Below are 27,295 nucleotides of genomic sequence, written 5' to 3' on the forward strand. Positions count from 1 at the left end.
GACGCCCTCCCAAGTGTGCCTTTGCTAATGCAGAGTGGGGTGCCTTATCTTCGGCTGCCATCCCAACTGCTCCACCACCATGACGGTATTGACGAGCCTGTATGGAGTCTGACCGATTACATTCTTTCAGCAACTACTTCAGCAATTCCTTCTTCCTCAGGTTTTCCCCAACAGAAGACTGTCCCACTGTGGAACCTGTAAAATTGCTTGTTAGGAACATCAACAAAATTGTGCGTGCCACTGAAAGACGGACTGTCAGAGAGATTGCAGAAGAATATAACATTTCAGTTGTTCGGTCTTCTCAAACACCACGTGGAATGACTCCCTTTATTTTTCATTCCCCACTGCCTGGATCCTTACAATGCCAACTGGGCAACTGGGAATTAGCCAGAAACCTTGCTCTCTACCCGGACACTGCTCCTGTACTTATCGGTGGCTAACCAATGTCATATATTTGCCCTTTATAACAATGTCTAAAGTGAGAGCTAATTCCCTTCCCAATTGCGAGAAAGTGTCATTATTCCAGTTTTTAAATTAGGTAAACCGCATCTTCACACGCTGAGCTATCATCCAGTCAGTTTAACCAGTACCCTTTGCATGTTACTTGAATGTATGGTGAGTGGAAGGCTGTATTGGATCCTTGAATCCCAGGACCTTTTGAGTTCAACCCAGGGTTGTTTTCGCCAAGGCCACTCTACTGTAGATAATTTAGGTCACATGGAGTCTGCTATTCAAATGGCTTTTGTCTTGGTTCAACACCTTGTTGCAGCCTTCTTTGATCTGCCCAAAGCTTATGACACCACATCGTGCCACCACATCATTGCCACCTTACAAGATTAGTGCCTCTCTGGCGTGGTCCCAATTTTTATCTGGAATTTTCTTTGATGGTTCACTTGTCAGTTACAGATTGGCACCTCCCATAGCACTTCCATTCTGCAGGAGTGTGGTGTTCCACAGGGTTCTCTTTTTGAGTGTCCCTCTCTTTTTAGTGGCTGTCAATGGTCTTGTGGTGGCTGTGGGGCCTGTGGTATCCCCCTTTTTGTTTGCTGATGATTTTTGCATTTATTTTTGTTCATCTGTGATGATAGTTGTTGAACACAGACTGCAGAGAACTATATGCCGAGTGTACTCTTGGACTCTCATTCATTGCTTCCATTTTTCAGCTGCCAAGACCTGCGTTACACATTTGTCATTAACATGCATCCAGATCTCTTCCTCGATAGCCAGTCCCTCAATCTAGTGGACTTCTCATCATTCTGCAATGTGTGGTTGAGAAGGCTTCCCCATCGTTGTAAACTAAAGTGGACATGTTGTCACACCTCAATGCTTTCTGATACCTCAGAAACACCAACTGGGGTGGGGACCACTCTACTCTGATATGGCTCTACACAGCATTTATGCATTCCCGTCTAGATGACGTGAGTCTTGCATACAGCTCAGTGTCACCTTTGACATTACAGATGCTGGATCCGATATATCATTGTGGAGTAGGACTGGCTGCTGGTGCATTCTGGACTAGATCCATGATCAGCCTCCTTGTGGAGGCAGGGGTACCACCATTGTGAGGTCTGCACTGACAACAGTTGATGGCTTATGTATGTTAAACATATGTTGCTCCCCGGTGCTACTGTGGTCTCTTCTTTCTAGTTACAAAGATCCGCCTGCAGTGGTAGCCCAGGTCTCCACGGCTGAGGTTACAATTGCCATGTACATCTATTCCCTGTTTTCTCTACTCCTGTTTTCCCCTCTTGCACCTCTTCTCCGGGCCTTTTCGTGTACAACTTTGTGGACACCCTCCATCCAACCTCTGTCTTGACTCGTTGAAAGGTCTGAATAACTCTGGTCATCCTGAAATCCACAGCCACCAGTTCTTCTTCATTCTTGGCATGTTTTGGGGCTCAGAAGTAGTCTATACTAATAGATCAGTGTTTGCTGGTCACACTGGCTTTGGTTATGTCCGTGCAGGATGTAACGCACTCTGCTCCTTGTCGGATGACTGCAGTGTTTACACTGCGTAGTTGGCACTGTTAACCATCTCTTGTGCTCTTGAGTATATCCTTTCCTGCATCAGTGAGTCCTTCCTCATGTATAGCAACCTTTTCAGCAGTTTATAAGCTCTTCACTGTTGTTACCCTTGCGATTCCTTGGTCCTGACTATCCAGGATTCCCACTTGGTGGTCTGTGTGTGGGACCTGTATCACTTTGGGATCCTGGGGAATGAACTCACTGACATGGTGGCCAAACTTGCTACCAGTGAGCAGCTTCTTGATCAGTATCCTAGAATTGGTCCTTCGAAAGTTCTAAGAATTAGGAATACAGAAAGGCATACTGTGACTTTGCTGAACCAACTATGGATAATAAAGTAGGTATGAATTTGTGGAGGACCTCCATGCGGGCCTCTCACAAAAACTCGTCGTCCTTTGTGAGCTCTGTATCAGACATACTCGGCTGACCCATGGTGATCTCCTCCATTGCCTGGATCCACCACACTTTGTTGTGATGCCCATTTGATGGCAGTCCACATTTCGTTGGACTGTCCTAACCTAGCGATTGTGCAACGGACTCTTAACCTTCCTGACAACTCGTGGTGTTAGTGGACAACGCATCAGTGGATGACCTGCTTTTACATTTTATTTGTGAAGGGGTTTTTACCACTCTAAGGTATGGCACCTCAGCCTTGTTGGCACATTGAGGGGTTGGTGGGACATTGTGTTGTGTCGTCTGCCCTGGATGGGCAACAGCAGTCTGGGCTTGGTGATCCGCCCCAGCCCTCACCTTACCTGCTTATTTGCTTCTCTCCCTCCTCTTGCATATTCTGTTTGACTTGGTGTTCTTCCTCTGTTTTCCTGTGCTTCTCTTGCACTGTCCGTTTTGCTAGTCTTTTCTTAGTATTGCTGGGTGGGGTTGCCTGTGGTAAGTGGTGGGCAGTATGGCTCCCATCAGTGTCTGCCTTGGGAGGCCTCAAACTGCTCCCTGGATGTTTACGCCCATTTCTTTTTCCATTTCCTTTACCTTTATATAGGCTTCGTTGACCTTGGGTAGACCTTGGGGTTTTCATTCCTTGGGTTTCATGCACTAGGCCCTTATTTGGTGTGTAGTTTCTTCGACTTACCTGTTGCAGGTGGGAGTGACTGATGACCTCGTAGTTTGCCCCTTTAATCATTAAACCAACCAACTATATAAATTGAAAGAACTGTGTGTTCCTTACTTTTTTATTCCAATGAACCAAACGACTTAATCAAGTATTATATTTAATTTAAACAAATAAAAAAACTGTATAGGTTGGCTTGCTTCTTCAGCTGATAACAACAAAGATTAAAATGAAAACCGAAAGATGAAGGATAACAGTTATCAGTTTGAAGCTTGATTTAAGACCATAACAATTAACGAACATTGGCTTGTTGTACCTGATAATCTTGGTCTTCATACATAAAATACTTACTGATGTGCAAAGAGAAGAAACTGGGGTGGGAGGGGTCCATCATGACAGTTTCAGCTTTTGTGCAGGCTGCCTAACATTTGTTCACCTCATTTGTTAACAGTGTTTGCTATCAATCAGATGTTGACTCACCACTCTGCCTTAGTTTGTGTTGTAGCTTTTGTTGTTGGCCTCTGAAACTAATTTCCACTGACTGTATAGTCTTACTTGTGCTTTTGTATTTGTATGTGAATTAAGCTGGAAGTTACAATTAAGTGCAAGTTCCAAGGGGAGCAATGTAATATTCTTTGTTCGTATTTTCTTGGCGTAATAAAATCTGTCATTACTGTACAGTAACAGTTCATTAAAATAACTATTGCTTATTACATTCTCTAGGTCCTTGATTGTCACTGTATTTCCTCTTACACAATGCATTTATGTTATGATATACCCAGTTTTCCATTTGCACTTTTTATAACACTGTGTGTGTGTGTGTGTGTGTGTGTGTGTGTGTGTGTGTGTGTGTGTGTGTGTGTTCAAGATTTATATTTTTAAGCTTGATACTAAAAACCCAGCAGTGGTTTGTTAGGGTCCTAGTACATTGTTGTTGCTGTAGTCTCAGTGGTCACCACTTCTCTATAAATTTCTTCTTGTTCATTCTGTGGTATTCCAATGCTGATGCAAATATTCATTGGGCACTTGAGTATGTATTTGGGTGTCTGTGTGCTATTGCTGAAAAAGAGCTAATACTCGAAATCTAGTGTGAATACTGTTTTCTGTTGACATCTGTCATGGTGTATGCAATTTCATAACACTGCCATTTCTGACCCTTGCAAAATAGGTGCACTGGAATAGTGCTTTTGATATTTCTAGATTATCTTTGATTTTCTCTATTTCCTTTAATTTTTAAATATGGAGGTTGTGTTCTGTTGATACTTTGCATCTACTTCCAATGTTTCAAGACACTTGTCTCATTTTGGAAACTACCAAGACAGTTATAACAAAAAACTAAATGAACAACTCTGTTAATATACACAAACAAAACATCAAACTTAAGAGGTAAAGTGGCGTATGTTATTTTAGTCAATCATACGCAGTATCCCCAACACACAATATATTGCTAGAAGCAGCAGCATGTTATGGTCAAATACCAATTCAGATGTGTCATACTTCTATTAACAAAAAATCTTTCTGGTGATTTGCACTGTAGAGTGCATAATCTCTATTTACCAGAATGAGCTGATTATTTGTTATTTTTCTGATTTCTTCAAACTATTGGCACCATTATTTTAAACACACAACAGCAACGTAAGATTTTCCAGCTGAACTTAGCTATGATGGAAATAATTTGTAGTGAAACAGTCTTGTAGGTAGGGCAACCACAGCTGTGAATAGTCATCTTGGGTATTAATAAACCACTTCAGCTGTATTTAGTCCTTTACTATCGTATCACTGCCAGTTTCATGGTCTTAAGAACCACGCCTTCAGGTAAACATCTGCATAACAATAAATCCAGAAGGAATAACAACCATAAGATGTACACTGGTTAGGTAAATTATTTTAAGATTTAAAAAAAAATTAAAAATATTAAAAAATTTTACATTAGAGTATCAAAACGTTAGTGCTCACATAATTAAAACATTAGATAAGAAAAACTTGGAACTTTGTACCCAACATTTGATGTTTGTCAGAACAGAAAACCATTAAAAGTGGTGTGTTATAGAATAAAACAGCCAATTCCAATATAGTGGATGAGCCCTAAACAAATCATACTATAGTGATCCATTGGTAACTTGAAAATAAATGAAAAACAATTAAGACCTAATTTTGGCCCTGAACGAAAAACCAAGAAGTGGTTGCCGTGGAATGGAGGGATGTTGTAAGATCAAACCTCTCAAATAAATTGCCATTGATGGAAAGGCAGAACCTGGAAACTGCCCTTACTGCTTCTCCAAACTAATTTTTTTTGAAGTTCCATGTACTCTTAATAAGTAACAAATTCACTACAGCCTTGGATGCTTTGCATGGTCAAAGTGAAGAATTTTTTAAAATATTTTTAGGAAACAATTTTTATAACTTTAAACTTCTTGAAGTCTTATACTTTTAAGGTTGATTCAATGGATCCTGCCAGCAGATCTGATTCATTATTGTAATATATGTATATGATGATCCTCTTTTATGTCATTACATGCTCTAGCTTAAGGAAAACTTATGGGTGTTGTTGTTGCTGTGGTCTTCAGTCTTGAGACTGGTTTGATGCAGCTCTCCATGCTACTCTATCCGGTGCAAGCTTCATCATCTCCCAGTAACTACTGCAACATACATCCTTCTGAATCTGCTTAGTGTATTCATCTCTAGGTCTCCCTCTATGATTTTTACCCTTCACACTGCCCTCCAATACTAAATTTGTGATCCCTTGATGCCTCAAAACATGTCCTACCAACCGATCCCTTCTTTTGGTCAAGTTGTGCCACAAACTTCTCTTCTCCCCAATCCTATTCAATACTTCCTCATTAGTTATATGATCTACCCATCTAATCTTCAGCATTCTTCTGTAGCACCACATTTCGAAAGCTTCTATTCTATTCTTGTCCAAACTATTTATCGTCCATGTTTCACTTCCATACATGTCTACACTCCATACAAATACTTTCAGAAACGACTTCCTGACACTTAAATCTATACTAGATGTTAAGAAATTTCTCTTCTTCAGAAACGCTTTCCTTGCCATTGCCAGTCTACATTTTATATCCTCTCTACTTCGACCATCATCAGTTATTTTGCTCCCCAAATACCAAAACTACGTTACTACTTGAAGTGTCTCATTTCCTAATCTAATTACTTCAGCATCACCCGACCTAATTCGACTGCATTCCATTATCCTCGTTTTGCTTTTGTTGATGTTCATCTTGTACCCTCCTTTCATGACTCTGTCCATTCCGTTCAACTGCTCTTCCAAGTCCTTTGCCGTCTCTGACAGAATTACAATGTCATCGGCGAACCTCAAAGTTTTTACTTCGTCTCCATGAATTTTAATACCTACTCCAAATTCTTCTTTTGTTTCCTTCAATGCTTGCTCAATATACAGATTGAATAACATCGGGGAGAGGCTACAACCCTGTCTTACTTCTTCCCAGCCACTGCTTTCTTTTCATGCCCCTTGACTCTTATAACTGCCATCTGGTTTCTGTACAAATTGTAGATAGCCTTTTGCTCCCTGTATTTGACCCCTGCCATCTTCAGAAGTTGAAAGAGAGTATTCCAGTCAACATTGTCAAAAGCTTTCTCTAAGTCTACAAATGCTAGAAACGTAGATTTGCCTTTTCTTAGTCTAGCTTCTAAGATAAGTCGTAGGATCAGTATTGTCTCACGTGTTCTAATATCTGTACGGAATCCAAACTGATCCTCCCCAAGGTCAGCTTCTACCAATATTTCCATTTGTCTGTAAAGAATTCACATTAGTATTTTGCAGCCATGACTTATTAAACTGATAGTTCAGTAATTTTCACATCTGTCAACACCTGATTTCTTTGGGATTGGAATTGTTATATTCTTCTTGAAGTCTGGGGTAATTTCGCCTGTCTCATACATTTTCCTCACTAGATGGTAGAGTTTTGCCAGAACTGGCTCTCCTAAGGAATGTTGTCAAATCCTGGGGCCTTGTTTCGACTTAGGTCTTTCAGTGCTCTGTCAAACTCTTCACGCAGTATCTTATCTCCCATTTCATCTTCATCTACATCCTCTTCCATTTCCATAATATTGCCCTGAAGTACATCGCCCTTTTATAGGCCCTCTATATACTCCTTCCACCTTTCTGCTTTTCCTACTTTGCTTAGAACTGGGTTTCCATCTGAGCTCTTGATATTCATACAAGTGGCTCTGTTTTCTCCAAAGGTCTCTAATTTTCCTGTAGGCTGTATCTATCTTACCTCTAGTGAGATAAGCCTCTACATCCTTACATTTGTCCTCTAGCCATCCCTGCTTAGCCATTTTGCACTTCCTGTCGATCTCATTTTTGAGACGTTTGTATTCATTTTTGCCTGCTTCATTTACTGCATTTTTATATTTTCTCCTTTCATCAATTAAATTCAACATTTCTTCTGTTACCCAAGGATTTCTACTAGCCCTCGTCTTTTTACCTACTTGATCCTCTGCTACCTTCACTACTTCATCCCTCAAAGCTACCCATTCTTCTTCTACTGTATTTCTTTCCCCCATTACTGTCAATTGTTCCCTTATGCTCTCCCTGAAACTCTGTACAACCTCTGGATTAGTCAGTTTATCCAGGTCCCATATCCTTAATTTCCCACCTTTTTCCAGTTTCTTCAGTTTTAATCTACAGTTCATAACCAGTAGATTGTGGTCAGAGTCCACATCTGCCTCTGGAAGTGTCTTAGAATTTAAAACCTGGTTTCTAAATCTCTGTCTTACCATTGTATAATCTAGCTGAAACCTGTCAGTATCTCCAGGCTTCTTCCATGTATACAATCTTCTTATGATGGTTGTTATTAAGAAAAAAGTCAGTTGTCAGTGTCATATTGTTATTCCACAGCCGTTTTTTTCCTTGTTCTCATTCACCATTATTGTATCACCCAAAAGACCCCCAACCATTTGGTCGGGCCGGCACATCCTCAGCTCATTCGTGAGCCGTCCACGGGCAAGTTGTTTACTTTCCTGCCGTCAGTATGACACAACATGTTGCTGCATCCCCTGTTCATGATTCTGTATCGTTCGGAGAAGCTGTAAGTGTGATATTTAGGTTCTGCTTTTCTGGAAATAGCTATTTGTGTGTTTGGTTCAAATTGAACATGCCTCAATTTTGGGGCAACCACTTCTTGGTTTCTCTTTCTGGCCCATTTATTTTTGCCTTACCATTGGATCACTATAGTATGATTTGTGTAGGACCCATCTGCTGTATTGGAATTCGGCTGTTTCATTCTAAGACACACTGCCTTTGAGCAGTGTTTTGTTCTGAAGGACAATAAATGTTGTGTTCAAAATACAGAGCTTTTCCGCTCCAATGTTTGTTATGGGAGTATTGATATTCTCATGTAAAAGATTTTAATATTATTTAATTTTTTAAGCTAAAATAATTTACCATGCCAGTATTTGTTACGATTGTTATTCCTTCTGGATTTATTGTTATACAGATGTTCACTTGAAGATATGGCTCTTAGACTGGTAGTGATCCAATAATAAAGGACTAAATACAGCTGAAGTGGTGAAGCGTTTTTTTAATACCGAAGAATTTTTAGTGAGATGCAATTTCATTTACTTTCTGATCCATATATATATATAATCTCATCAATGCTTCTTTTATATGTAGCTGAGTATGGACTACTGTTAGCAATTTTAGTGAGTATCTGACTTGTGCCAGTGATGAAAAGTAAAAGGTTTGACATGCAGTGTGGGCTGTGAAGAATGTTGCTTGAAGTCAGCATGCCCAGTGAGTTAATTTTATTCTCTGAGAGGAGAGTAGAATGAAATTTTCTCTGGGTACAGCATTTGGCACAATGTTTAGCTCACTCTGAGAAGTTACTAAGTGGTGATAAAAACCGTGCCATACATATCCCTAACTCAAGTGTAAATGTATGTTACAGTTTATTATTAATTGATTTTCAAAACATATTTATCATTTTTATACCATCACTATACTCTCTCAAGCACAGTAGAAATATGCAATTAAAATGATATACTGAAATTATTTAAATGGAGGGCTACTTTCAGCCTGTTGAGCCATGAAGTGATTTGGGTGGATCATTTTGAATTGCATACTTCATCTTCCCCATTTCAAGTAACCTTTTGGATATTTGTTGTTGTAGTGAATTTTATTGTGACATCCATTTCACTTGCTGTTAGAATTATCAATTGCTTTCTTCTGTAACTTCTCACAGTTCCCCTGTGTGATATGATGAAAACCGAATCTGAGGCACTAGAAAATTAATAAATTTTGTATTAGCTAACATAAATGCAACAGAGATAAATAGTTCAAAGTAGAGACTGACTAAATGATATAGATAGAGATTTTAATTTATGTATTGGAATCCATTACAAACAAACCTAATTCTTACCTCTGTAGACAACGACATTGTCCTTTGCAATATTGTTTATATCTCATACATGGCATTTTAATTGTAGTGAATTGTGTTATTTATTATGTGTGATTTTCATTTCTCTGTGAGATCTATTTACCCATACTGATTTATAATCCATTAACAGATGAAGGTGGCAAGGGTAAAATACAGGGAGAGAAAGGCTATTTACAATTTGTATAGAAACCAGATTTAAGTTATAAGAGTAGAGGGACATGAAAGGGAAGCAGTGGTTGGGAAAGGAGTGAGACAGGGTTGTAGCCTATCCCCTATGTTATTCAATCTGTATATTGAGCAAGCAGTAAAGGAAACGAAAGAAAAGTTCGGAGTAGGTATTAAAATCCATGGAGAAGAAATAAAAAGTTTAAGGTTCGCTGATGATATTGTAATTCTGTCAGAGACAGCAAAGGGCTTGGAAGAGCAGTTGAATGGAATGGACAGTGTCTTGAAAAGAGGATATAAGATGAACATTAACAAAAGTAAAACGAGGATAATGGAATGTAGTCGAATTAACTCGGGTGTTGCTGAGGGAATTAGATTAGGAAATGACACTTCAAGTAGTAAAGGAGTTTTGCTATTTAGGAAGTAAAATAACTGATGATTGTCGAAGTAGAGGATATAAAATGTAGACTGGCAGTGGCAAGGAAAGCGTTTCTGAAGAAGAGAAATTTGTTAACATCGAGTATAGATTTAAGTGTCAGGAAGTTGTTTCTGAAAGTATTTGTATGGAGTGTAGCCATGTATGGAAGTGAAACATGGACGATAAATAGTTTGGACAAGAAGAGAATAGAAGCTTTCGAAATGTGGTGCTACAGAAGAATGCTGAAGATTAGATGGGTAGATCACGTAACTAATGAGGAGGTATTGAAAAGGATTGTGGAGAAGAGAAGTTTGTGGCACAACTTGACCAGAAGAAGGGATCGGTTGGTAGGACATGTTCTGAGGCATCAAGGGATCATCAATTTAGTACTGGAGGGCAGCGTGGAGGGTAAAAATTGTAGAGGGAGACAAATAGATGAATACACTAAGCAGATTCAGAAGGATGTAGTTTGTGGTAGGTACTGGGAGATGAAGAAGCTTGTACAGGATAGAGTGGCGTGGAGAGCTGCATCAAGCCAATCTCAGGACTGAAGACCACAACAACAACAGATGAAAATTGTGAAAAGTTTCAGAAGTTTGAGTTTCTGTTATTTAAAAAGGAAGTACTTAAATTCGGAAGGTAATGCATCACTCTGGAATAAGGAAAATATATTAAGACTTTTATTTTAATGTACACAGTGCTGTGGAACTGATTTAAAATGCATTTGGAATTGCCTAGTAGCTATTTGTCTTGCTGGTCACTACCCAACCAGCAGGTTAAATGCATCCATTCGAAGAAAATACTGCTGGTTTTTTGTTGTTCCATGAATACAAGTCTTACTGCAATTAGTTACAGCTGTTCTTTTTCTCTATTGGGATAGGATTAGATAAGTCTTGCAAAGAAAGTAATGAAATGTTGTTGTATTGAGATAAATGAATAGTCCTGGCACAGGTAAACCCTGCTATGTTAGAGGCAGGGCCACCTTTGAAAGAAGTCACATCCCTAGCTATCCAACACATGAATAACCATTACCAAACTTGCCAGGAGCCCTGCTGCCGTACCTCCCACCTAAGTAAAATTACACCTATATTGTTCTCTGGTGTCTCCCTCTTTCTCTATTCAAACTTATCCCTGACCTTCCCTCTTCCCATACTTGCTTTCATGACATAAGAAAGAAACTCTTTGCAGAGACAAGTGGCCATCGCAGTTTGGCACCCAGTGATTTGTGGTAATGCCTTGGTGCAGATCTTTTTATGTCATATTCATTATATATTTCAAAATCATCTTAAGGTCAGAGCTATACAATACACAAATCAGCCACACACTAATATACTTCGAAACAAGGAATGGATGTACAGATTTATACTTACAAATATAACATAAAGTATACAACATGAATCATCTAAAACTTTAATTGTATAATTTTGTGAATGCATCAAGACATTAAAGCAGCAATTTGGCAAATGATAGCAGGCAGAGAGGCACTTAATTTGTTGTGTAGCTAATACTAATTAACTCTTACTAACCTTGATATTGAAGGAAGATTTTTTAAATGAAATGATATAATTTTTAATGGCATTCAAAAGCTCTTGAAAAGATCGAACTATGATGTAATGCTGTTTAACGTTGGTATTAACACTTTGCCGTCTGCACGTCTTGCTTGGCGCCGGCAGTGCTAATTCGTATTGCTTGGCTTGTCGCCGGCAGTTATTGACATTATCAGGAGATAATAAATTGTTAAGTTTTACTAATCTCATAATTAGTTCTCATAACTTCTCAACCCTGTTGCTCTTCTTTCATGAAACTTCAAAGATATGCATTTGTAAATAAATACAAAATTCGTTTGTTGCATATATTTGTTTATTTGCATTGTCTTCGGTACTAAGTATTTATCTTTCATATGATAACACAGCAAAATAGTCTCCAAGATGTAACGCAACCCCACAAGACTTGCACATTAAGTTGGTTGTGGTTCTGTTTTTGTTTTTGGAACACACATGGCAGTTTCTTCGTTTTCATTTATTCGGTACAGAAATAAGTATTAGTTGGTGTTGCTTTGTGTGACCAGAAATTCTGTTGACCGGATCATTATGAGACATATGCGATGTACTGGCAACCTCCAAGTTTTGCTCAGAAGCAAGTACATGGTTTTTTTATCTACGAATCGGACACTATCAATAAAAAATTGTGAATTCGGAGATGCTTGTGTTCCGAAATGAAATATTGACATGTATGGAATGCGTTAAATAATGTGCAATTAAAGAGGTACATGCAAACCTTTTTTGACCATTTCATCGTTCTTCTGCATAGAGGGTGATAACTCAAATATTGGTCTGCCCAATCCACTCCGTTCATGTATTTGTTGTAGTCCAATATACTTTCATGGTTTTTTAAATTGTGTAATTAGTTTTTCTACATTTTCTTTGAGTGTCAGTTAAAGTGGCATTATGTATTGTAGAGACTATTTATATCATTTTAGTTTTTGAAGCTCTCCATACCTGTGAGAGTACTTCACCTTTCCCTTGATGACGAAATTCAAACACATTGACTTTTGCGCGTTTTAATTTTTCCGGAATTCCTCTATTTTGCCTTATCATTCCACAAACTCGTATTTTCTTTTCAAGTAATGTTTCTGCAAGTTCCGCACTGTTATAATAATTATCCATAAGAAGGTGTCAATAGTTGCATCACTGTTTTTGCTAAAGGCTGTCCAGCACTGGAATATGTCTTGAATGAGGAAATGTATCCCATACTAGAATCTCATGGCGTCTGAATGAGTATACCATATTTAGTAATTTTCGACAGATTATAAATTTTAAAATTTGACTGTCCACACCACAGCATCATTCTTTCATCAGTTGAGATGTTTTGTCTTAGATCAAAAGCCAGTCAGCATTATCCGGATTATTGTTGTTGTCAGCAAAATGTACAAATGATAATATTTGTCTGAATCGGGCGCGGGACATCGTTTTGCGAAATATCGGTGTGTCCATCATTGGATTCGTTGACCAATAATCAGCGATCCTAGCTTTTTTTACACTCCCCATAAGGATAGCAAGCCCAAACCATTTTCTAAGTTCGGGTCCCGTAATGTCGACAAATTTGGCATTTTTTAAAATCCAGTTTCCTTCTATTGTAACTTAGACTGTAGTACTTGTTGGTTTTGTTATTAATGTATTCAAATAGATCATTACCAGTATATGATTCTAAGACATCGTCAACCTTTGTGTATCTTTGGGAAATATGTTTGGTCCCAGAGAACCTTCAAATTTATTATTGGTCATTGGTAAATCAACGTCTGACCACATTGCACTGTCTTCCTAGTGTGATTCATCCGAATCAGTTGGCAACTGTAGTATTCACTGAATTCTTTGTGGATGTGTTTCACTATCTTCCGAAGATTCTGCTTCACTTTAATTTTTTTGATATCCAATGTCCTCTTCCCAATCGGCTAAGTCGTCCAGAACATTAGACAAGACGTCCACACATTCATCGTAAATAATCGTATCGTCTCTTTCATCTGCCAAGATGAAAGGGCACAAGTACTTTAAAAACAAAAAACTTATTGATGTGCATAACTTATTGTTACTGAAACAAAACACCAACAGAATGCAAAAGATACTAAAGTGCTGTCGCCGGCCACTTCGTGATACTATGCTCACAACACCCCTTAGGTTTTGCCAGCCACTGAGTGATACTATGCACCCAACACCACTGTGGTGTCGCCGGCTGTTGACCGCTGTTTTGCGCACGACACCACTGTGGTGTCGCCGGCTGTTGACCGCTGTTTCGCGCACGACACCACTGTGGTGTCGCCGGCTGTTGACCGCTGTTTCGCGCACGACACCACTGTGGTGTCGCCGGCTGTTGACCGCTGTTTCGCGCACGACACCACTGTGGTGTCGCCGGCTGTTGACCGCTGTTTCGCGCACGACACCACTGTGGTGTCGCCGGCTGTTGACCGCTGTTTCGCGCACGACACCACTGTGGTGTCGCCGGCTGTTGACCGCTGTTTCGCACACGGCACCACTGTGGTGTCGCCGGCTGTTGACCGCTGTTTCGCGCACGACATCACTGTGGTGTCTCCGGACGGCATAGTGTTAAAACGTCTTGCAGAATTATCCAAGAAATGTGCTAAACTTGAAAGGTAAGGTGGTCAGAAACAGCTACTGTGGTGTAAACTTCACCATTGGGGCTGTCGGGTCAGGCTCCATCGTTGTGTGTCACACGGAGATAGGCCTACTAGGATAAAATGAATCTTCTCTTGCTCTAAGTTATGCAGAATAGGTTTTGGGTCAGATATTATTGTTGTTAATGAAACTGAATGTTGACTTCCACTTTACCAAAATTGGCATTGGAAAATTGTTTCAAATGTGTGTTAAGTACTCTTGTTTAAATGAAAAGATTTCATGGAAACAAGAAACAGTCGAAAGACTTCATGTGGCTGTGGAGCCTGCCACGAGTGCTCCACTTGGCAGACTTTACACTGAAGTAGATTACTTCAGCTGCCTTGCCTTTCAATTTTAGCAAATTTCCTGGATACTTCTTGCAAAAGTTTGTGTAAACATTAACAGGTATTACATAACTGTACTTGCCTTTCAAGAGCTTTCGATTTCCATGAACAGTAAATTGTTCCACAAAAAAAGCCATACTTACTTCAATATCTTCCTTGATAAAAGAATTAAGAATAACACCCATGCAACTAAATGACATGCCCTTCTGTGTACTATCATTTGCCAAAGGCCACGTTTTGATGTCTAACCATTTATGAAATAAAAGGCTTGAAATTGTAGATGATTCACCCAGTATACCTATGCATAACTTTGTAAGTCATCATTTCTTGTTTCATTTCCAAAGTACATTGTGTGTGTTTGATATGTGTATTTTATAACACAGACTTGAAGCTGATAATGATTTCAAAATCTGTGAAATAAAAAGATTTGTGAGCTAGGCATTCCTACATATCATTGAATTCAACTTCATGTATCACGTAACACTTAACTCTGGCTTGTCAGAGTTGGTGTTAAGTCTGGCTTTCAGAGTTGGTGGAGCTATCTAGTGCAAAATTGTTGTCCAGTTCACTTGCTGTTTGTCTCTTCCAGCCTCCATCTGTCCTTTCTTGTGTCCCTCCTCCTCCTCCTCCTCCTCCCATGTTCCTCTCACCGACTCCACCTGACACAAAACCTCATTCCCAGTCAGGTAACTTTCTCGTTATTCGTGTTGTGGTGCTCCAATGCTGATGCAAATATTCAGGTTCTGCAATAACAATGCAGATGTGCTGAAACAAATGAAAGTAGACAAATAAGACTTACTTAATGTAACTTGAACAGTATTCTCTACCCTGACTGATTTAAAATATTTTATGTAACAACCACTTAACTTTTACTGTGGTATATATAATTTCATAATATTACATTTTTGTGACATATGGAGAATGGTTCACCATTGGATTGTTCTGTTTGTTGGGGTAATTTCCTTGCAATATTTCAATTATTTTCTTTAATTTCCCTAATTTTTTAAATATCAGGAGTTTTGTGTTCTTTCGATACTTCATATTTGCTTTGTTCTTTTGATACTTTGTATCTACTTTCTAGCACTGCAAAACAGGTACTTGTCGGATTTTGAAGGCTCTCAAGATAGCTTTTATGAAAAACTAAAGCAACTATTTAATGTACACAAATGGGACACCATGCAAAAGAGGTAAAATGAAATATGTTATTTTCATCAACCACTGACGAGATCCCCAATACACAATATATTGCCAGAAACAGCAGCAAGTTATGGGCAAATTCTAATTCAGATATGGCATGTTTTTATTAACAAAAAATATCTCTGGTAATTTGCAGTTGACTGTGTCTGGTCTGTCGGATCTCTTATTTATCAGAATGCGCTAATTATAGTTAGTTTTTGATTTCTTCAAACTATTGAGTCCATTGTTTTAAAAACACAAATGCAGCCTAGGATTTTCCAGACGAACTTGAGTATGATGGAAATAATTTGTAGTGAGGGCACAGTTAGCGATGTAGCTTTTGTATGTTGTTAAGAATTGATAACTGTGGTGGCAGTTTTAGTGAGCATCAAATTTGTGCCAATGATGAAAAGTAAAAGGTTTGACATGCAGTGTGGACTGTGAAGAATGTTACTTGAAGTCAGCATGCCCAGAGAGTTTATTTTATTCATTTTGAGGAGAATAGTGACATTTTCTCTGGGTACAGATTGCGGCACTATATTTATCCCACCCTGAGCAGCTGCTAAGAGGTGGTAAAAAGAGTGCCTCACATGTCCTTAACTCAAGTGTAAATGTGTGTCATTGTTTATTATTAATTTATTTTAAAATGTATTTCATTTTTTAAACCACCGCCATAGTTTTTGAAGTACAGTACGTGAAATATGCAGATACAATCTATTGAAGTTACTTGCATGGAAGGCTACTATCAGCCTTTTGAGATCAAGTAATTTCAGTGGAAAATATTGAATTGCATACTTCATCTCCAGCAGTTGACATTACCTTTTGGATAATTATAGCTTTACTGATATTATTATTTAATAATTTTTTTATTTTTCTTGTGACATCCATTTCACTTGCTGTTAGAATTATCAATTGCTTTCTTCTGTAACTTCTGACAGTTCCCCTGTGTGATAATGATGAAAATTGAGTCTGAGGCACTACCAAATTCATAAATTTCATTACTAGGTAATTTAAATGAGACAGTTTGGAATTGGAAGTAGAGACCCACCAAGTTATCAAGACACATTCTTGAAGTATTTGTGTTGTATGAGACAAGTGCCAACTCGCCTTCAGAGCTCTTCAGAAGAAATCCACGCTAAGAAAGTTAACTAATGTTAATAAGTCAACTTGGATGCAATGAAACTGGGTGAAATAGAAATGAACAGTTTTTCCCTGCTCTTAAAAAATGAAGAATCTTAGGTTCCATATTAGTTGTTGTTAATCTCATAAATGTAGAGATTGCTTTTTGTCTGCTGCTGGGTGGTGAGTCTTTCTGGATTTAGTTGCATGTAATTTCAGTCTGGACTATGGATTTAAGTATTTATTGTAAGTATAAAATGACTACCTGAAGAAAGATATTAAGTTTGCAATATTTTATTCTTAGATTTCTGAAGAAGGTCTGGTTGTTATAAGAATTACACCTGATGAACAAGGAAGATTTGGGTTCAATGTTAAAGGAGGAGCCAATTTAAATATGCCAATTGTTGTATCCAGAGTGGTCCCTAATACACCAGCTGACAGATGCTGTCCAAAACTGAATGAGGGAGATCAGGTACGTCATATGGAGTTTCATCAATGTTAAACCTTCTTCACCATTCTTCTACGGCATGCAGAAGCCTAAAATGATTTTAACTGTGCAGTACAGATTGATTATTTTGCTAGATAATGAATTTACTTGTGGATTAATAAGAGAATTTTTTGCAGTTTGCTTCGAAGGCTAGTCTGTATCTATCTTTCAAACTGTCAAAAAATTTTGTTATGTAATTATGGTAAATGTCTGTAGAGTTTGTACATTGTAGGTAAGTGAAATTACATCTTTATTAATGTAGTTATCAGTTACATTTCATATGTGTCCTAAGATTTCTTCAGCTATTTTCATGATGTTTCTTCTAAATTTTAATGTTTTTCTGTTTGTTAATGAAACCAAAAAATAGAGCACTGACACTGGTAAGAAATACATTCTGCCAAGCACTTTACTATTACTCTTTGAAAGTCTGTGCAGATTATATTTTTTGAGTCATCAGTCTTCTGACTGGTTTGATGTGGCCCACCAGGAATTCATGTCCTGTGCCAACCTTTCCATCTCAGAGTAGCATTTGCAACCTAAGTCCTCTATTATTTGCTGAATGTATTCCAATCTGTTTTCCTTTTCAGTTTGTACCTGCCATAACCCCCTCTAGTACCATGGATGTTGTCCCCTGATCTGTTAACAGATGCCCTATCATCCGATTACTTCTTCCCATCAGTGTATTCCATATATTCCCTTCCTCATTGATCTTGTGGAGAACCTCATCATTTCTTACCTTGTCAGTCCACCTAATTTTCAACATTCTTCTGTAGCACCACATCTCAAACACTTGGATTCTATTGTGATCTGGTTTTTGCACAGTCCATAATTGACTCCCATACAGTACTGTGCTCCAAACGAAATTTATTCCTCAGCTTAAGGCTTGTGTTTGATACTATGGATTTCTCTTGGCCAGGAATGTCCCCCCTCCCTCCCAATGCTAGTCTGCTTTTTATGTCCTCCATGCTTCGCCCATCACGTGTTATTTCGCTGCCTAGGTAGTAGAATTTCTTAACTTTGTCTACATTGTGATCCCTGACTGATGTGAAGTTTCTCACTGTTCTCATTTCTGCTACTTCTCATTACTGCCGTCTTTCATTGACTACTCTCAGTCCATATTCTGTATTCATTAGACTCTTAGTTCCATCCATTCATTCTTCTGCATTTTCATGGAGGATAGCAACATCATCAGCAAATCCTATCATTGCTATCCTTTCACTTTGAATTGTAATCTCATTCTTGACCCTCCCTTTCTATGTATGTATGTATGTATTTATTTATTTATTTATTTATTTATTTTTGGGCAAAAGACTCATCCCTGTCTTACACTCTTTTTAATCCAAGTACTTCATTCTTGGTCTTCCACTCCTCTTGTCCCCTCACAGTTCTTTTACATATTGTGCATTACCCATCTTCCCCTGTAGCGTACCCTTATTTTTCTCCAGATTTCAAACATCTTGCACCATTTTGTCAAACACTTTTTCCAGGTCGACAAGTCCTATGAATGTGTTTTGATTTTTCTGTAAGTTTTGTTTTGATTTTTCTGTAAGTTTTGTTTTGATTTTTCTGTAAGTTTTGTTTTGATTTTTCTGTAAGTTTTGTTTTGATTTTTCTGTAAGTTTTGTTTTGATTTTTCTGTAAGTTTTGTTTTGATTTTTCTGTAAGTTTTGTTTTGATTTTTCTGTAAGTTTTGTTTTGATTTTTCTGTAAGTTTTGTTTTGATTTTTCTGTAAGTCTTGGTTCCATTTCAAGTGCAGTGTCAGAACTGCCTCACTGATGATGCATTTACCTTTCCTAAAGCCAAACTGATCATCATCTAACATATACTAGATTTTCTTTTCCATTGTTCTGTATGTTATTCTTGTCGGCAACTTGGATGCGTGAGCTGCTAAGCTGATTGTGTAATGATTTTGCACTTGTCGGCTCTTGCTATCTTCGGAATTGTGTGGGTGATTATTTTCTGAAGTCTGATGATATATCGCAAGTCTCATACATTGTAAATAGTGTGATTAGTCGTTTCGTTGCCACTCCTCCAGTGATGTTAGAAATTCTGATGCATTGCTATCTAGACCTTCTGCCTTTTTGATCTTAAGTTGTCCAAAGCTCTTTTAAACTCTGACTTCATTGCTGAATCCCCCCTCTCTTCCCTGTTGACTCTTGTTCCTTCTTCTATCATGTCATGAGATGAGTCTTCCCCCTTGTGAGACCTTCAAGGTACTGTTTCCACCTATATGCTCTATCCTCTACATGTAACAGGGGAATTCCCATTGCATTCTTAATATTACCACCATTACTTTTAATTTCACCAAAGGTTGTTTTGACTTCTCTATATGCTGAATAAATCCTTCCAACAATGATTTCTTTTTCGATTTCTTCACATTTTTTGTGTAAACATTTCACCTTAGTTTCTCTGCACTATGTGTTTATTCCATTCTTAAGTGACTTGTACCTCTGTATTCCCTAGTGAGACATCTCGTAATGCTGTTTTAAACTGCTCTAGTTGAAATTGGATGGGCATAAAAGGACATTTAAGAGTTCCTTTGACAACCTACCTTGTGAAACTGCGAAGGAGATGACAATTTTTTAGAAGTCTAAATTCTTAGTCAGACATTTTGGAGACAAACCATTTAGTTAAACTCTCGCTTTTTTGCACAGAGATTATATATATACACATCAACTCAGCCAATGAACACACCCGTCAACTCCTATCCTTAATAAAAGTCCTCAATCTTTCCTCTTCCACATCCACACCGGCTGTTCAGAGCACCCTCCTACAGGCCAGCCGCAAATTAGAACAGCATGCCACCCTCCACCTCAAAAAACTATCCACTCCTGGTTTGCCACCTCCAGAAAGGCAACTCGCTCACCCTTTACAACCTTTCCAGCAAACCTCAACCTCCTCTCATTGCACACAAACCCAGTCTCTCCCATCTACTCAATCCCCCACTTCCAGCTCCACTCCCTCCAAAACCTCAAAATTCCAATCAACACAATCTGGAACCACAAAACCCTAATCCAGTAGTTAACCTTTCTTCCAAACCTCTCTCCCAATCTGAAACCTCTATCCTATCCAAAGGCCTCACCTTCAGCCCCACTCTCAGATTCAACCAAACAGCCCTCGTCAGAGATTTACTGTCGTACACTCATACTCTCTGCTGGAAATATCACTTTGCCACGAAGAGAAATGATCCTAATCCTACTCCTAATGATCCAACTCCCCAAGACACCATCCAAATTGAACCCTGCCTGGAACAGTTCCGTCCTCCGTCACAGTGGGACCCACCTCCTCTTCGTCAAAATCACCCTCTCCAAACCTTCCAGGAATTTCTGACTTCCAGCCTTGCCTCTCAATCCTTCTTAAAAAACCTTAATCCTACTCCCAACATCACCACTGCTGAAGCCCAAGCTATCCGTGATCTGAAAGCTGACCGATCCATCGTCATTCGTCCGGCTGGGCAAGAGTTCCACGACCGTGGTACTTGGTTGTCGGGAGTATGTGGCTGAGGGACTGCGTAAGCTTTCAGACAACACCACATACAAAGTTTGCCAAGGTAATCCCATTCCTGATGTCCAGGCGGAGCTTCAAGGAATCATCACAACCTTAGGCCCCCTACAAAACCTTTCATCTGACCCCGTCAACCTACTGACCCCACCGACACCCCGAACCCTACCGTCTCCTTCTTCTAAAATTCACAAACCCAAGCATCCCGGCCGCCCCATTGTAGCTGGTTACCAAGCTCCCACAGAACGTATCTCTACCTACGTAGATCAACAGCTTCAACCCATTACATGCAGTCTCCCATCCTTCATCAAAGACACCAACCACTTCCTCGAACGCCTGGAATCCTTACCCAATTTGTTAACCCTGGAAACCATCCTTGTTACCATTGATGCCACTTCCTTATACACAAATATCCCGCACGTCCAGGGCCTCGCTGCGATGGAGCACTTCCTTTCACACCGATCACCTACCACCCTACCTAAAACCTCTTTCCTCGTCACCTTAGCCAGCTTCATCCTGACCCACAACTTCTTCACTTTTGAAGGCCAGACATATCAACAATTAAAGGGAACAGCCATGGGTACCAGGATGGCCCCCTCGTATGCCAACCTATTTATGGGTCGCTTAGAGGAAGCCTTCTTGGTTACTCAGGCCTGCCAACCCAAAGTTTGGTACAGATTTATTGATGACATCTTCATGATCTGGACTCACAGTGAAGAACAACTCCAGAATTTCCTCTCCACCCTCAACTCCTTTGGTTCCATCAGATTCACCTGGTCCTACTCCAAAACCCATGCCACTTTCCTTGACGTTGACCTCCATCTGTCCAATGGCCAGCTTCACACGTCCGTCCACATCAAATCCACCACCAAGCAACAGTACCTCCATTATGACAGCTGCCACCCATTCCACATCAAACGATCCCTTCCCTACAGCCTAGGTCTTAATGGCAAACGAATCTGCTCCAGTCCGGAACCCTTGAACCATTACACCAACAACCTGAAAACAGCTTTCGCATCTCGCAACTACCCTCTCGACCTGGTACAGAAGCAAATAACCAGAGCCACTTCCTCATCCCCTCAAACCCAGAACCTTCCACAGAAGAACCACAAAAGTGCCCAACTTGTGACAGGATACTTTCCGGGACTGGATCAGACACTGAATGTGGCTCTCCAGCAGGGATACGACTTCGTCAAATCGTGCCCTGAAATGAGATTCATCCTTCATGAAATCCTCCCCACTCCACCAAGAGTGTCTTTCCGCCATCCACCTAACCTTCGTAACCTCTTAGTTCATCCCTATGAAATCCCCAAACCACCTTCCCTACCCTCTGGCTCCTACCCTTGTAACCACCCCCTGTGTAAAACCTGTCCCATGCACCCTCCCACCACCACCACCACCACCACCACCACCACCACCTACTCCAGTCCTGTAACCCGGAAGGTGTACACGATCAAAGGCAGAGCCACGTGTGAAAGCACCCATGTGATTTACCAATTGACCTGCCTACACTGTGAAGCTTTCTATGTGGGAATGACCATCAACAAACTGTCCATTCGAATGAATGGACACAGGCAGACTGTTTGTTGGTAATGAGAATCACCCTGTGGCTAAACATGCCTTGGTGCATGGCCAGCACATCTTGGCACAGTGTTACACCGTACGAGTTATCTGGATACTTCCCACTAACACCAATCTATCAGAACTCCAGAGATGGGAACTTTCTCTTCAGTATATCCTCTCTTCTCGATATCCGCTAGGCCTCAACCTCTGTGAATTTCAAGTTGCCGCCACTCATACCTCACCTGTCTTTCAACAACTTCTTTGCCTGTGTACTTCCGCCCTCGAGTGACTTCTCTACCCAAACTCTTTGCCTTTACAAATGTCTGCTTGTGTCTGTGTATGTGCGGCTGGATATGTCTGTGTCTGCACGCGCTAGTGTATACCTATCCTTTTTTTCCCCCTAAGGTAAGTCTTTCTGCTCCCGGGATTGGAATGACTCCTTACCCTCTCCCTTAAAACCCACATCCTTTCGTCTTTCCCTCTCCTTCCCTCTTTCCTGAAGAAGCAACCGTCGGTTGTGAAAGCTAGAAATTCTGTGTGTGTGTTTGTATTTTATTGTGCCTATCTAACGGCGCTTTCCTGCTTGGTAAGTCTTGGAATCTTTGTTTTTAATATATTTTTCCCAGAAACTTCCACATGGGAAAAATATATTAAAAATATAAGTATCTTAAAAAGGCAATGGCAACGCTTAAGCTTGGCCTCCGTTCATCACAAATATGAATTCACTTTCTGGTGATACATTATCATCCTTAATATTTTGTATTGGTTGTCCATTCAGTACTTCAGTCTTAATTTGCATTCACTGTCCACAAACCCACTTAGTGACTTTGTAGGTTCTAGTTTGTTTGCAATTGCTTGCCATGTGTCCATCGAGTGAGGACTGTAGTAACAGTTGTTTTAATCACGCCCTGTAAAGACTAATTGTAGGCTCTGTGTACTGCTACATAATGAGCGAGTGGCTAGGCCGGGAGCCTCACCGCCTGGTTCAAGTCTTTTCAGTTACCACAACCTCAGTGACTTGTGTGTCAGTGGGATGTAAAGATGAGCATGGAGAGATTCCAGAATGAGATTTTCACTCTGCAGCGGATTGTGCGCTGATATAAACTTTCTGGCAGATTAAAACTGTGTGCTCGACCGAGACTCTAACTCGGGACCCGAGTTCGAGTCTCGGTCGGGCACACAGTTTTAATCTGCCAGGAAGTTTCATGGAGAGATTGGTTGCAAATATTTGTGTATTTATTTGAACTCATTAAATAAATGCTGAATTGTGCTTTCTACAGCATAAAATACATTTTCAGTTGTAGTACATTTGGTAAACACGTCTCATTGAAACAGCTCTGTTGCTTCGAAGCAAGCTGATGAGTCTGTAGTTGTATGAGGCACTGTGTGGTCTTCCTGAAAGGCCATTGGTGGAGATATTGGTTGCAGTATGTGTTGTAACTGTAACCAGGACCGTCGCGGTGTAGCAATGACGGAAAGCGCGGTGGGACCCGCAGAGAGGCCCGCAAACAACAACACAACGGGAGAGGACGGTCACGACCAAGGAAGGGAAGAACGAATAAAACACGATCGAACAACAGAGTCACAAGGGAACACACACATCCACTCGTACGCAGAACAAGGAAGAAAGCTGTCTAGTGCGAAGCGAGGTGTAAACCGATGTACGCGAGATTAACCTCGCTGGCTGAGTGCGAGGCAGGCACTTAAGTACGCTATAGGGGACACTGCTATTTGGCCACTGAGACTACGTGTTCCATTGTGGCGCCCTCACACTAAAAGTGGACCAGGAGGTGCGCGCTGCCACAGATTATGGCGCCATGGTGCAGAGACCTCTATGGGTCTTCGACGTCCATGACGTCTGGCGCGGTTTCAAATTCCACGGTGCGTGGTTCCAGATCCCTCCCCCCTGAAACTTGCGCGTAGGGGCGGAAACGCCCCGGACGGTGCCAAGGAGGGCGGCAGTGGGAAGAGGAACTGGGCGTATCAACCACAAGTGGCGGGGAGGAAGGGACGCCCAAGGTATCCATGATAGCCGATCTAGAGTCCAGGGCGGGGGAGGGAATCGCCAATACACCCGGAGGCGGGGAGGGCCGCCGGCAGGCCTGCGGGGAGACGACTACCGGAGGGCTGGGACAGTGACGTGAGGACCACGTCCAAAGGAGGTAAGGAAGGAGGCAGCGGTGCGAGTCCTGTGGCAGCACAAGGGCAGAGCCGATAATGATGGTGGTACTCGAAGCCTTTCGATGTCTGTACTGACGTCAAACGCTGCCCATGGGCCGCGACGGCCATGGCGGGCGTCCAACCCGCCTTGCGCCTGTACTCGCGGACCCGCACAGCCATGCCAGGGGCATACTGCTGCGAGGACCAAGACTGGGGGCGGGAGGATGATGGCATGAGCAAATAGAGCAGGCTCCGCAGCTGTTGCCCACGAAGCAGCTCTGCCGGACTGCGTCCTTCAATTGGTGTAGTGCGATAGGTGCTCAAAAACAGGGTGAGGGCTGACTTGGTTGGAGATGTGTCGACCGCTTTAGTCAACTGGTGTTTAAAAGTGTAGACAAGCCTCTCCTGTTTAAAAGTGTAGACAAGCCTCTCCGCTGCACTATTGGACGAAGGATGGAAAGGGGGGATAAGGATATATTTGATACCGTTGGCCTGACAACAGTCGTGGAGGGAGGATGCTGTGAATTGGGGACCATTATCAGAGACAAACGTGTGGGGCAGGCCCCCAATGGCAAGAACCTGGGCCAGGGCTGTGAGTGAAGCCTCCATGGTGGTGGATGCCATTCGGACAACATATGGGTATTTGGAGTAGACATCAACGATGAGTAACCACATGGACCCCAAAAATGGCCCGCAAAATAGATACGGATGCGATCCCAGGGCCAGCGAGGCAAAGGCCAGGGTGCAAACGACTCAGGAGGGCTTGCCTGGTGATGTGCACAGATAGTACACCCACAGACAAGGCGCTCAATATCGCCATTGATGCCGGGCCAAAACACATGCTGGCGAGCCTAAACGTTCATATGGGACACAACCCAGTGCCCGCGGTGTAACAAACTGAGCACTCGAAGCCGCAATTCCGTAGGGATGACACCCGGTGGGCATCAGACTGCGTGGCCAACAGGAGGACATCATTGACCACGGAGAGCCTGTGGGACAGGTGGCGCCAGGAGCTGAAATCGGACTGCATCCGACGAGTAACATAGGACGGCCACCTGTGTGCCACGTAGTTGAGAGCCTGTCACAAGACAGGGTCGCAGCGGGTAGCTGCAGCAACGTCAGCAGCCATAAGAGGTAGACTGTCCAGTGCATCCCGGGGGCAGAATCAGAGCAGAGGACCTCCTGTTGGTCAAAGGCGGGATCAGGGCTGCTGGGAGATGTGACAGTGTCCCTCATTAGCATGGTGGGCGGTGAGCTTATACCGGATGGTGTAAATGTAATTACGAAAAAACAATGGCCAGCGCTGGAGACGTTGAGCCGTCTGCTCGGGAAGGTGAGAATGGGGTCCGAAAAGTGTAACCAAGGGTTTACGGTCCGTCAGGAGGGTGAACTTTGCCCCAAAGAGATAGGTGTGAAATTCTGGACAGTAAACATGATCGCCAGGGCCTCCTTTTCAACTTGGGAGTAGTTCCGTTGTGCTGGGGTCAAGCGATGGGCTGTTCGGAGCCATCGACATCCCAGTGCCCGAGTACGGACCCAGTGCTGTATGCTGACGCATCAGCTGCCACAACCAAGGGGCAGTCCGGAGAGAAGGGAGTAAGACAAGGGGTGGCCTTCAGCATCACCACCAAACGAAAGGTACCCGTTTGCGACGCAACAGATTGAGGGGTTGAGCAATGGAGGCAGCATGGGGCAAGAACTTGAAGTAATAAGTAACCTTGCCCAAAAACACCTGCAGTTTAGATAAGTCCTTGGGATGAGGAAGGTCCTTGATGGCTGCGATATTACGACCCGAAGGGCGAATGCCAACTTTGCTAAGCCAGTGGCCTAAGTATTCCACTTCCGGTTGGAAAAAGCAACACTTGTCCAGCCGACAGCATACAGGGTGCGTTCCGAAAGTAATGCAATTATTTTTTTTTAAAGTAATTTATTGAACAGATTTGCACAAACACTTAAAATTCTTCAAAGTACTGTCCTTGGGCCTCTACACATTTTTTCCAGCGACTCTGCCATGACCGGTACGCGCCCTGGAAGGCGTCCTCTGGGACCTCTCGCAAGGTCTTCGTCACGGCGGATTGGATCTCGTCTATGGACGAAAAACGGGTTCCTTTCAGGGCTGACTTAATCCTAGGAAACAAAAAGAAGTCAGCTGGGGCGAGGTCAGGACTATAGGGGGGGGTGGGGCAGCGTTGGCACCTGGTGTTTGGCCAGGAACTCGCGGACTCGTAGCGCGTTGTGGCAAGGCGCGTTGTCGTGATGGAGTTGCCAGGTAGCGGAGATGTCCTTTCTCGTCCTGACGACCCTTTTGCGGAGTCTTTCCAGCACATCCACGTAGTAGGCAGCGTTAACTGTCTGTCCTTGAGGAACAAACTCCTTATGGACCACTCCTTTGCTGTCGAAAAAGACAATGAGCATTGTTTTCACTTTTGATTTGCTCATTCTTGCCTTTTTGGGCTTGGGGGACTGATCAGTGTGCCACTCAGAGCTTTGGCGTTTTGTTTCTGGGTCGTATTCAAAAACCCAGGTTTCATCAGCAGTGATGACGTTGTCCAAATAATCAGGTTCAATTTCAACACGTTGCAAAAGTTCACTTGAAATTTCCGCTCGGTTGGTCTTTTCGTCATCTGACAACACCTTGGGCACGAGCTTGGCGCACACTTTCCTCATCGCTAAATCTTCAGTAAC

General features: G+C 41.5%; 1 protein-coding gene across 5 annotated transcripts in view; it reads left to right on the forward strand.

Moving 5' to 3' along the window:
* Nucleotides 1-27,295, forward strand: part of LOC126356243 (tyrosine-protein phosphatase non-receptor type 4) — a 172,249-nt gene that overhangs the window by 75,024 nt on the left and 69,930 nt on the right. For all 5 annotated transcript variants that reach the window (XM_050007069.1, XM_050007073.1, XM_050007070.1 and 2 more), the window contains exon 13: nt 17,203-17,370. In XM_050007069.1, coding sequence (XP_049863026.1) covers nt 17,203-17,370 — 168 coding nt within the window. The remainder of the gene's footprint in view (nt 1-17,202; nt 17,371-27,295) is intronic.

The sequence above is a fragment of the Schistocerca gregaria genome, chromosome 3, assembly GCF_023897955.1.
Source record: "Schistocerca gregaria isolate iqSchGreg1 chromosome 3, iqSchGreg1.2, whole genome shotgun sequence".
NCBI lineage: Eukaryota > Metazoa > Arthropoda > Insecta > Orthoptera > Acrididae > Schistocerca > Schistocerca gregaria.